Source organism: Chiloscyllium plagiosum, chromosome 10, assembly GCF_004010195.1.
Source record: "Chiloscyllium plagiosum isolate BGI_BamShark_2017 chromosome 10, ASM401019v2, whole genome shotgun sequence".
Classification (NCBI taxonomy): Eukaryota; Metazoa; Chordata; class Chondrichthyes; order Orectolobiformes; family Hemiscylliidae; genus Chiloscyllium; species Chiloscyllium plagiosum.
In genome coordinates this window covers 38332901-38345052 of record NC_057719.1, presented here as the reverse complement: position 1 = coordinate 38345052, position 12152 = coordinate 38332901, and the positions used below count along the sequence as shown (strand labels likewise).

Below are 12152 nucleotides of genomic sequence, written 5' to 3'. Positions count from 1 at the left end.
CCTTGTTACGGTTGGAGGGGTGGGGTCTGAGGGCAGAGGTGCGGGATGTGGACGAGATGCGTTGGAGGGCATCTTTAACCACGTTGGAAGGGAAATTGCGGTCTCTAAAGAAGGAGGCCATCTGGTGTGTTCTGTGGTAGAACTGGTCCTCCTGGGAGCAGATACGGCGGTGGAGGAATTGGGAATACGGGATGGCATTTTTGCAAGAGGTAGGGTGGGAAGAGGTGTAATCCAGGTAGCTGTGGGAGTCGGTGGGTTTGTAAAAAATGTCTGTGTCAAGTCGGTCATCATTAATGGAGATGGAGAGGTCCAGGAAGGGGAGGGAGGTGTCAGAGATGGTCCAGGTAAATTTAAGGTCAGGGTGGAATGTGTTGGTGAAGTTGATGAATTGCTCAACCTCCTCGCGGGAGCATGAGGTGGCGCCAATGCAGTCATCAATGTAGCGGAGGAAGAGGTGGGGAGTGGTGCTGGTGTAATTACGAAAGATCGACTGTTCTGTGTAGCCAACAAAGAGACAGGCATAGCTGGGGCCCATACGTGTGCAACCATCACCCTTGATGTTCAATAGCATTACCATTTCTGAATGCCCACAATCAATATCCTGGCAGTCATCACTGACCAGAAATTCATCCGGACCAGCCATATGGATGGGCCAGGCAGCATCCGAGGAGCAGGAGAATCGACGTTTCGGGCATAAGCCCTTCTTCAAGAATATTCCTGAAGAAGGGCTTATGCCCGAAACGTCGATTCTCCTGGTCCTCGGATGCTGCCTGGCCTGCTGTGTTTTTCCAGCACCACACTTCTCACCTCTGGTCTCCAGCATCTGCAGTCCTCACTTTCTCCCAGCCATATAAATACTATGGCCAAAAGAGCAGGTCAGAGGCTAGGAATCTTAAGGCAGGTAATTCAACATCTGGCTCCTCAAAGCCTGCTCGCCATTTACAAGGCACAGAACAGAAATGTGATAAAATACTCCCCATTTGTCTGGATGGATGCAGCTCCAACAATACTCGAGAAGCTAAATACCATCTTGGACAAAGCAGCCTTCAATATTCGCTTCCTTCATTACTGACACTCAGTGGCATCGGTGTGTACCATCTTCAGGATGCACTGCAGTAATTCACCAAGGCTCCTCCAACAACAGCTTTCAGGCTTGTGACCTCTTTCACCTCAAATGACAAGGGCAACAAGCAAATGGGTACACCACCCCTTACAAGCTGCTCCCAAGCAACACACCATCCTGACTTGGAAACATATCACCGTTCGTTCACTGTCGCTTGGTCAACGTCCTGGAACTCCCTTCCAAACAACACTGTGCATGTCCATACAACATAAGGGACTGTAACAAGTTCTAGACGACAGCTCACTACCACCTTCTCCAGGGCAATTAGCAATGGGCAATAAATACTATTGTAGCAAGTGATGCCCACATCCCATGAATAACTTAGGAAAAAACATCCTGACAACTGTATGGGGCTAAACCAGATAGTTCACAATATTGGTGCTGTTGCTAGACTTTAGTTGAATTACCACACATCTGTGCCATCACCAAGACCTCCTTTTTCCACTTTCGTAGAGTCGGTTATGCATGGTTATTTCTAAACTTGGCTATACAAATGCACTCTCAACTAATCTCCCATTTGTCACTCTTGGCTGCCTATATCCTAGTTCATATATCGCAAACATGCATTGGTTCCTGCATAAACAATAGCACAAATTAAAAATTCACATCCTGTTTTCAAATTCCTCCCTTGGATTCAACTCCCCTACCTCTGCAATGTCTTGCAGCCCACAACACCTCAAAGTATTTTATCCTCCCCAATTCTGGCCACTTGTACATCCTTGTTTTACTTGTCCCTTAACTGGCAGCCATGCCTTCAACTCTTTAACTCTGGTAATCCCTTCCTAAACCTTTCAATCATCCTTTAACATGCATTTTAAACCCTAGCTCATTGACCAAGCTATATTGGTCATCAACCATAACAACTCATGTGGCCTAGTGTCAAGTTTAATCTGGAAGTACCCTTGTAAAGCAGCTTGGGATGTTGTATTGTGTAAAAAGTATCAAAATGCAGGTAGCTTTTGTTCTTCTGCTGCTCAGAGTACATGAATAAGTATGATATGTGGAGGAGTGGAGCAGAGATATCTCTGTATTTATTGAAATGGCATTTCTCCAGGAAGGATAAAATTTTGTTCTCAAAGTTATTGTTTCACAACCAAAAGGGTGTCTAAGAAATGAAGATTTCACAAGATATTTTCATAAAATCTTCTTTCTCTGTAACACCACGGTTCCGACTAATATGAATAATAATAAAAAGCCAGACAACAAATTTTCATTAAATAATATAATTTTCAGTAAAATTAAAAATGATGTTAAATTAATTAAGGTAAACACTGCAATAACCTGAAAAATATGAATAATTTATTCAAAATTATGAAATGTTTGTGGTTTCTAGATTTGCAGAGCTGAACACAGTATCCAGGGGTACATGGCCGTGACAGAAGCGTTCACAGTTTCATCAGCTCATTCTTGACAAGGTCCTTGCACACATGCCATTCTTTTGTCTGGGTTTCAGGATTCCAGCTTCAATTCCTAACTCCATACATTTCCACATTAAATCTGAGCTCCCTACAAATCTAGCACAAAATCTAGTTCGTTTGTCCTGAGAACAGTTTGTAAACATGAGTATGTGTTTTTGCCACCTGGATGAGGGAGACAGATTTAAGAGTGAGAATATGGAGGGACAGTTAATGGAGACTCATCCTGGAAACAAAAGTAAATAAACACCAGAGTACAGGTGACAGCCTTTTCACCATATACAATGCGTTACAACAGAGAGCCATTGAAAAAAAATCCCCAACGACCCATTCTTAATCAGGGTCAGAACATCATGGATTGATTTAGTACAGTGTTGTAATCAAAACCTTACTGTACACTAGTCATTATGTCATAGCTCTGGTGGATTTGCAGTAAACACTACAGTAATTTGGTGGGTCAAACAAAAACTAATTTTGGATGCTTACGTAAAGCAAGAGTGAAAGGAACACCACAACAAGTAAGAGTAAGTCCCAACATTACTTCTTGCCTTGGAATGGTTCCTGCAAACCTCATGGTCAAACCTCAGATCAAAAGGTATTGCAATATTGAAATCGTCGATGCTCACTTTTGTAACTGTCTTTACACTGACAGTATAATCTGACAAAGTTACAACAGTTAATATTGCAAATTCCATTTACAATGAAACATTTTGCATTATCTTCTTGTTCTCTTTAAATACTTGCTGAGTTTTCACTGTAACACAGAGAATAGGACATATCCATTCTGAAGGGGCACCACTGGAACCAACACGTTAACTCTGCTTTCTTTCCAGGGATGCTGCCAGTCTTGTTGAGTTTTCCCAACAATTTCCATTTAAGTTTCTGATTTCCAGCACCAACAGTTTTTTTTTTGAGGGTTTTGTTTCGGACATATCCAATGTTATTGGCCATTTCCCATTGATGCTCAATGTGTGCTAAATCACTTACTAAAGACAATAATTGATTTTTAAAATAAATATCCCCTCACTTGAGGTAGTTCCACTTGTGTTATCAGTTCTCATTCAATGGTTCTTTTTTTTTTATGAGACTCAGCAAATTCATCACAAAAGCCTTCATACCCAAGTGCACTGATATTTACATTTTCCAGCAGAAAACTGGATCAATGAGCTTTGATGCAACCGATTTCTTACCATTTCAGGCTACAACATTGCAATCAACCGTTCTGCACTGCTGATCAGATAATTCAGTACACACCAGGGATCGATCAGGAACCTTGCCAATTTATAGGCTTAATGCCAAATGATGGAGTGCATTTACCAATCTAGTCATCAGGGAATTGACTTGACAGTAGAATTGTGGCATTGTCTGAATGAAACTGAAGCAAGCCAAAAATGAATGAAGGAAATACATCTTCAGTTACACATTTTGAATCAATTAAACTCAAACAATGTAGAACTCCTTCCTCAAATGTAGCTAGGACAATTAAGAATACAATGATAACAGACTAATTAACTGACTTAATGGGCAGGCCAAATATGACTCATTACTTCTTTGTTGAAGCCAAATTACATAATAATTTATGTCACTGTGTTTCACCGTACACCCTGTTAGTAATGCAGGAATTCTCAAATTGAGTAACTGATCAGATGGTTACTTCTAGGATTTATTTGTTCAGGACAAATATGTAAAGGAACTACGTGTATTGATACCCCAATAGCTGATCTAAACATTTTTCCATTTTCCATTCAATTAAAACTTTTTTTTTAAAAATAACCTCTCCTTAAATCAGGAAGGACTACACAAAACTCGAGGAACCAGTTTGACTCTCTCTCATCTTACAGGTTTCTTCTCAGTCACTCCTCCCACCAACTCACAGCAGTTCAACTAATTGGAACTGGGGAGTTTTCCAGACCATGAACTGGAGTCATATTGTTGCAATGCTGGAGATTCCCTGTATCTTAACTCATTTCTGAATCTAAATCTTATTAAACTTGAAGCTAAACAAAAGAAAAAGACAATCACATCGACAATTATTTGGCCACACTGCTGTAGCATACAGAACCCCCAGATTGTAATGCTAACAAACAACATGCTACAGAGCTTTTCATGGTTCCAGCAGCAACTCTCGATTCAGCTGGACAGTCAATGCTGTCGGTCATCGCTTCAGAATACTATTGCTGAAGTACCCCACAGAATGAACAATTACCACCAAATGCTGACATTATATAGTTATTGGTGTCATTCCAGTATATCCTCTTTTGGTGTGAGAGGCAAAGTTCTTGAGCTTCAGATGGTCAAGTGAAGCACTCAAGCTCGAGACATCTGGGGAGGAATGCCCTTCTGTTGAAAATCAACATGTTGGACTTCACTGAGGCAGACCCCCTGTGTAACTGTAATTTTCCTCCTGTTTGACACATTCATGGGTCATGGATCTGGCAAATCTGAGGTATCAACAACTACTTTTATGAAGATAGTGTCATCTTTAATATATGTCCCACTTTCCAAAACAGTCTGTGCAACAAAGAGTGGGCAGCCTGAAGCAATATTCATCTCTCCCACTGGTTTCTTAAAACTACTACTGTTGGGATCTGGCTTAAAGGCATCACCTAAATGGCTTTTTGTCGGTGCTTGATCTAATAACATCAAAGTTACTTTCTGTTTAAAGGGCCACGGTAACAGTGCATCATATTCTCCCCGCATAACGACAAAAAACAGCGACAAGTGAGTTCCTTTGCCCATGCCATCTCCATTGAGGTAAACCCGAGCACACATCTTGTAGCCAAAATATCCAGTGTAAAATGGCTGGCTATACAAGGACAATGTTTTTCCACTAACAGCTTCCTGTTTTCGGCGTGCATAATCTCGGATTTTCCAAATTAATTTTCCATTGTAGCTTGCCGTTTCGAGCACTTGAAAGCGTAGGTCCATATCTGCTAAGCGCACATCATGTACACTGAGAAGGCTGCCATGTCTTTTTACTTGGTTATCCAATGCACCTGCAAGGGAGAAAACATTTTAAACATAGAAAGCTTTTATTTGAACCAAGCAATTTTGAGCAGAATAATCTGATAAGGGTTGTGATTGGAAACAAGTTAAGAGTTGTTAAACTTGAAAGGGTTCAGAAAAGATTTACAAGGATGTTGCCAGGGTTGGGTTATAGGGAGAGGTTGAATAGGCTGGGCTATTTTCCCTGGAACGTCAGAGGCTGAGGGATGACCTTACCGAGGTTTACAAAATCATGAGGGGAATAGCCAAGTTCTTTTCTCCCAAGGGTGGGAAAGTCCAAAACTTGTGGGCATTGGTTTAAGATGAGAGGGGAAAGATTTGAAAAGGTCTTGAGGGACAACATTTTCATGCAGAGGGTGCTATGTGCATGGAATGAGCTGCCAGAGGAAGTGGTGGAGACTAGTACAATTACAACATTTAAAAGCAATCTTGATGGGTATGTGAATGGGAAAAGTTTAGAGGAATATGGGCCAAATGCTGGCAAATGGGCTTAGATTAGTTAAGGATATCTGGTTGGCATGGACAAGTTGGACCGACTGGTCTGTTTCTATGCTGTATGATTCTATAACAGCTCACTCCAGATTAGGGAGACAGCAGTTCAATAAAAGCATTTTTCTTTTTAAAAAAAAGTACTGCAACACAACCAATGCTATTGCCAGATCCCGCCTGTAAATAAATTATTTTTACTGAACTTAGTGAACTTACTGAACTACCCTAAGGACTGCCACATTGTCAGTGATCCCTTAGGCTGTGAACTCAACATTAATTATGGGCTCAGTCGGATTGTTCCTAAATTGCAGCTGACATTAGATATGGGAAATGGGGTATTGGTACTGTACTCACTCAGGTTTGCTGCTCCTGTGGCCATCCCACCAGCTCTGCCCGCTAGTTCCAGCTGTCGGAGTTGGATTTGGAGCTTGTCTACAGATTCTTCCAAAGTTTTCACCTCTCTCACAGACTCCTCCTGCTTCTGATAAGTCTGTTGTGATGCTTGATCAATATTCATCAACTTATCTGTCTGACTAGCTAACATTTTCTGCAAAAAGAAAATCAAAAACAGCAAATTAAGTGTGGTATTTGACACAATGTAAAGGATTTGTTTTTGAAGCAACGACAGGGAGAATCAGCATCCCTCTGAACCTAGGATCTGCAGCATCAAGAATTAGATCCAAACTCAATGATAGGAGGCAAAATAACATACACTGGTACATTTCCAACGTGTAAAGTGAAATGGGAAGGTGAAAGTGTCTGGTAGCATGGTGTGAAACCAATACATTATTTTATAAATAAGAGAAAGTCCCTCATTATAAAAAAGAACCTACTGGCACAAGAGAAACAGGCAACACATAGGGTCAAGGATAAACATGAAAAATATTTGGAGAACAACAGAGAATCATTTCGAATAGATAATTAAGAATGAGGAGGAAAATAGGCTTCCAAACAAGACAAATCAGAGACAGTCAACAGGCAGGTGTGGTATTGATAGACAGATATCAACCAGAGGTCAGAAACAGATAGGCACAAGGGTTAATTAAAAGGAAGCTGTATTGTAATAGCGGAAACATAAGATGGCATATTGAAGGTTGTTGCTGCTTTTGGGAATCTGCATGCTGGGATAGTCAGAAACATGGTTTGACCCATAGTCTGGAGATTAAGTTGTGTAGAATGGCTTAGGAAAGGTTAAATAGCTTTTCAAAAATGGAGATGTGCAAGTCAGAATCACCAGGGAGGTAAATGAAATTGCTCCTGTCGATATAGAAGATTATAAATTCACTTACTGTGGCTAGTCAACTTAATGCAAAATAAGTTACACTTAATTCACTGAATAGGCTGGTTATCACAAGGAGGGAAATTTAATCCTCCATGAGGTAAGAGGAGTATGTGAGAACTGACAGGTTATTCTGATGGGAATCTTTGATCTACCCAAATTAGGGAACCCCCAAACCAGAACTGGGAAATGTGTCAGGCTATAATCCTAAACATGCAGAATGAATACATTCACACAATTCACAAGTACAGACTAAATAAACTGGACCCTAAATAATTTAACTAATTATTTAAAAGCGGAAATAAAAGCAAAACAAACTACAGAGGAAGATCTATAAAAACTCCACATGAAGTAAAGAGAAGTGGCTCTTTACAAATATATGTAAATGCACAAATACATTAAAATGGGAGAAAGAATGAAATCTACAAAAAAGTAGAGACGCCAGGATTAAACATAATAAAAGAGGTCTAACAGACTGATAAACCAGAGTCTAGTCAAGATTTTCTTTGACTTAACCTTCGAGAGTAAATTATATCCTGGGCATGGCCATTAAGACACTCCCACTAACTGGGATCTGCAGAAACCAAAGGATTCCTCATCTGTGTCAATAGCTCTTACCTGCATGTATCCAAGTCGACTTTCATTTTTGGTTGCAAGCTGTGCTAATTTACTCTGTTCCTTCTCCAAGTGGCTTATTTGAGCTGACATAATATCAATCATTTTAGACTTTTCCTGCAACTTGTTCTGAAGCTCAAAAATCTGCAATGAGACAAAAAACTGTTACTAAACAGTCCCTCATAAACCAGCAAGCAATATTTGTCTCTTCACAAGAGATTATGCATTTGAGTCCAGATTGAACTTACATTTTCATATTTGTCACAAGTTGCTGAGATTACTAAAATGATAATTTTTACAAAATCTATAAAAAGACTTTATCTGCCAATTGAGAGTAGGGTGACTGGAGCCTCAGGCTATCTTATAGATAGAATGATCACTTGACATGGGTTTTTCACTGTTTCAGGCAGTTTGATGCCACAAAGTTTTCAATTCTCTCCTGGAAGGAAGTCACCAAAAACTTGGTGATGAGGGGAACAAACGCAAGCTGGGATTGAATTTCAATGCAGCTATTAATTTGCCTGAATTGTCATACCTTCTATTGTAATAATTTGGCAGAAATAGGTCAAATTGCATGGAAACTTGAGACACTGTACCCACTCAACTGGTGTCTTAATGAAACAAAATTAAATGTTTAAAAAATGAAATTACTCTAATTGATGTTCAGATGAGATGTTAAAAAGCTGAAAGAATGATCCAAATAGTTTCACAAACATACCTGAACATCAGCTAAGTTAGAAGTAGAGATTGTGGCATATGCTTTACAATTTAATTTAGTTCAGTACAAGATTGAGTATGATCCGGTTAATGGCTGATCATATATGCAAAGTATATGCTGCAAAAAGGACAAACCAATACCATTGAACACCAATATTCTTAAATAATGAAGAAACCCAAGTTTAGAGTGAAGAAAAAGAAAGGGTGTGTCACCACTTTTTCAATAGTTCTTAGATGTCAAGACATATATACTTTGCATATATGACACAGCTGGAACAATGCCCAAAAATATCTTAAATGCGAATTTATAACATCCTTTGGGTTTTTGGCTAACTGCAGTCAAAACAGATTAAAGACCAATAAAATGGCACAAAAACAGTTTTTCCTTGCCATAGTTTAGTTATTAAATTACCAACAAAATATCATTTGGAATTTCCTCATTGTGTCAAAAAGCTAACTGCTTCTAAGTAAATGAAAATGAAGGAAAATAAACTGGATAAAAGTAATTGCAAAGAGGATGAATCAAACATTGGACCATCTTATATTTGAAAGATGTCATGAGGCAAAACAAAGAGCAAGATATTTAAGACACACACCTAATGACAGTCAATGACAGGTGGAGAAAAGCTGTGTCTGTTCTGAATGTTCAATCTAAATACCACAAAACTATCAACAATGACTTCCACACACATGCTGATGGAAAACTGAAAGATTATCTATGCTTAGTAGAAAGACTTCAAGACAAACAGTGGAAGGAAAATGATCAGAGTCTTAAAATAGTGTCCTTGCTGATGTCCAATCATTATTGCCATACAATGAAACTTAACAGCTAACTTTCACAGCAATGGAATAATTGGCAAAATAATTGATTTTTGATAATAGTAGTGGAGGAATTAATATTGGTGAGGAAAATATCACTGTTCTTCTTTGAATAATCTTTTGAGGTTTATATAATTTAAAACAAAAATCACACAATCGACATTTGAGCCAAATGTTTATCTGAGATCCCACTTCAAAGAACTGAACACCTAATTCAGGCTGAAACCTTATTGAATAATGAGGAAGTGCTGAACTGTCAGGAGATGCCATCTTCTGACAGACTTAAAAACAGATGGACAAAAAAAAATCTCGTGGTACTATCTGAAGAAGAGAAGTAAGCTGTCCCAAGCACCCTGATGAATATTCATCCCTGAACTAACATTCCTCATGAAAATGATTCACTGTGATTATCATTGTTGTGGAAATATACTGTGTGCCAATTGATTGCTGTGTTTCCCTAATTACATTTGAAAAGTACTTAATTGACTGTAAGTATATTGGCCACATCCTGAGGTTTTGAAAAGTCCTATATAAATGTAAGTCTTTCTTTCCTTCTTGCTTTCTCTCTAAGCAGACTGATGGCATCTTCTTTTAATGTCTCAGTAAAAAATGCAACCTCTGCTTTGATATTCTGCTTGAACATGGTCAGAAGTCATATGATACCAGCTTACAGCCCAGCAGATTTATTTGGGCTTTTATCAGGTAGAGTGACTTCACTGCCAAAGGGGTAACACTTCGAAAGCTTGTGATTTCAAATAAACCTGTTTGACTATAACCTGGTGCCGTGTGACTTCTAATTTTGTTTGCCCAGTCCAACACCGGCACCATCGCATCATTGCTTAGATTAGATTAGATTACCTACAGTGTGGAAACAGGCCTTCGGCCCAACAAGTCCACAGTGACCCTCCGACGAATGTACCTAACACTATGGACAATTTAGAATGGCCAATTCACCTGACCTGCACGCCTTTGAACTGTGGAAGCAAACCAGATCACCCAGACATGGGGAGACTCCACACAGACAGCCACAGTCTTCCAAGGCTGGGATTGAACCTAGGTTCTGGATTAATGGTGCTGGAAAAGCACAGCAGTTCAGGCAGCATCCGAGGAGCAGTAAAATCGACGATTCGGGCAAAAGCCCTTCATCAGGAATACAGGATTCCTATATTCCTGATGAAGGGCTTTTGCCCAAAATATCAATTTTACTGCTCCTCGGATGCTGCCTGAACTGCTGTGCTCTTCCAGCACCACTAATCCAGAATCTGGTTTCCAGCATCTGCAGTCATTGTTTTAACCTGATTGAACCTAGGTCCCTGGTGCTGAGAGGCAGCAGTGCTAACCACTGAGCCACCGTACCGCCCTCCATGCTTGACATGGAAACCTATAATTTATGCTCAAGACTGGGATGGGACTTGAACTCTCAACTCTAATTTTAAGGGGAACCAGGTTATCATTCAGGCAATTCTGAATTTAAATAAAAAGATGAAACTACGACCAATTGCTAAAACCTCCAAATAAGCTCATGGAAATATAGAATTCTTAAAATGCATCCATTTTGCTTTGAAAATAAGAAAGAAAGATTGCTCATCTGTTTACTCTGAAGCATAGGCCAGAAGGCAAATGTTTAAATCACACAAAATATCATAAGCAAATCTGACAGTTTTTAAAAACAGCCAGCATGTGGCTGGCCTGCTCTTAAATTCACATGCTGAATTCTGAATTGAAACAATAAAAACAGATCCACAGTCAAATGCAGGGAAGTATGCTGTAATTTATGACTAATCATTATCAAAACTAATCAGTGATTAATAAACTTTACATAAAACAACTAGTAAATTGATTTTAAACTATTGGCCTTCTGACCTATGTTTCAAAGTAAACAGATGAGGATTTTTTTTTATTTTCAAAGCAATGGCATGGATCATTTTAAAGATTCTACATAATGTTTACACTCTTCTCAGACGTTTAAAATAGCCACTGCATTTAGGGTCAAGAAAGTGTGATGTTGGAAAAGCACAGCAGGTCAGGCAATATCCAAGGAACAGGCGAATCCACGGTTCGGGCACAAGCCCTTCATCAGGAATGGCAACACTCTCGACTCTGATCTCCAGCATCTGCAGTCCTCACTTCCTCCCACTGCATTTAGGGTCTCAGTGCAGATTAAGCTCAACATTTTATTGGCAACCTTTTAAAGTCAGAGGAATCTTCATTCAGAAACAGGGGCTCTCTTTTACCAAGCAGCATGGCAAATTTACAAATGTTGGCTGGATTCTGCTAAAAGCTTCTTCTAAAAACAAAAGATTAATTAAAAGCATTTGATTTTATTGATCAAAACACTCAGATATGCAGAGCAAATCTGTTTTAAATACTCAGACGCTGAGGAAAGCTCCTTAGTTCCAAATTCTCTACATTGTGTAATTCACCTAACAGTGTAAGGCATCAAGTTCAATATTATATAACGCTGGCCACATTTTCTCCAACGATTTCCACAGTTTGACTGGTAGTAGCTCTATCTGGTGAGGTGCACAGAACATTCAAGATTTAAAGACACATTGTTGTAGTTAAAATATATGGAATCTTCTTTTGCTATGATATTAGAATGTCAAGGATAGTCATATCTTGAATGTAATCCAGTCCTTTAAACTAACCATTGCACTGTCAATAAGGAACAGATTTGGTCTACTGGCTT

General features: G+C 39.3%; 1 protein-coding gene across 8 annotated transcripts in view; it reads right to left on the bottom strand.

The window, feature by feature from the left end:
• Nucleotides 1–2374: 2374 nt before the first annotated feature.
• Nucleotides 2375–12152, bottom strand: part of traf3 (TNF receptor-associated factor 3) — an 83627-nt gene continuing 73849 nt past the window's right edge. For all 8 annotated transcript variants that reach the window (XM_043697457.1, XM_043697460.1, XM_043697456.1 and 5 more), the window contains exons 9-11: nucleotides 7931–8071; nucleotides 6388–6580; nucleotides 2375–5534 (exon numbers count right to left, since the gene is read on the bottom strand). In XM_043697457.1, the coding sequence (XP_043553392.1) occupies nucleotides 4963–5534; nucleotides 6388–6580; nucleotides 7931–8071 (906 nt within the window). In that variant the 3' untranslated portion in view covers nucleotides 2375–4962. The remainder of the gene's footprint in view (nucleotides 5535–6387; nucleotides 6581–7930; nucleotides 8072–12152) is intronic.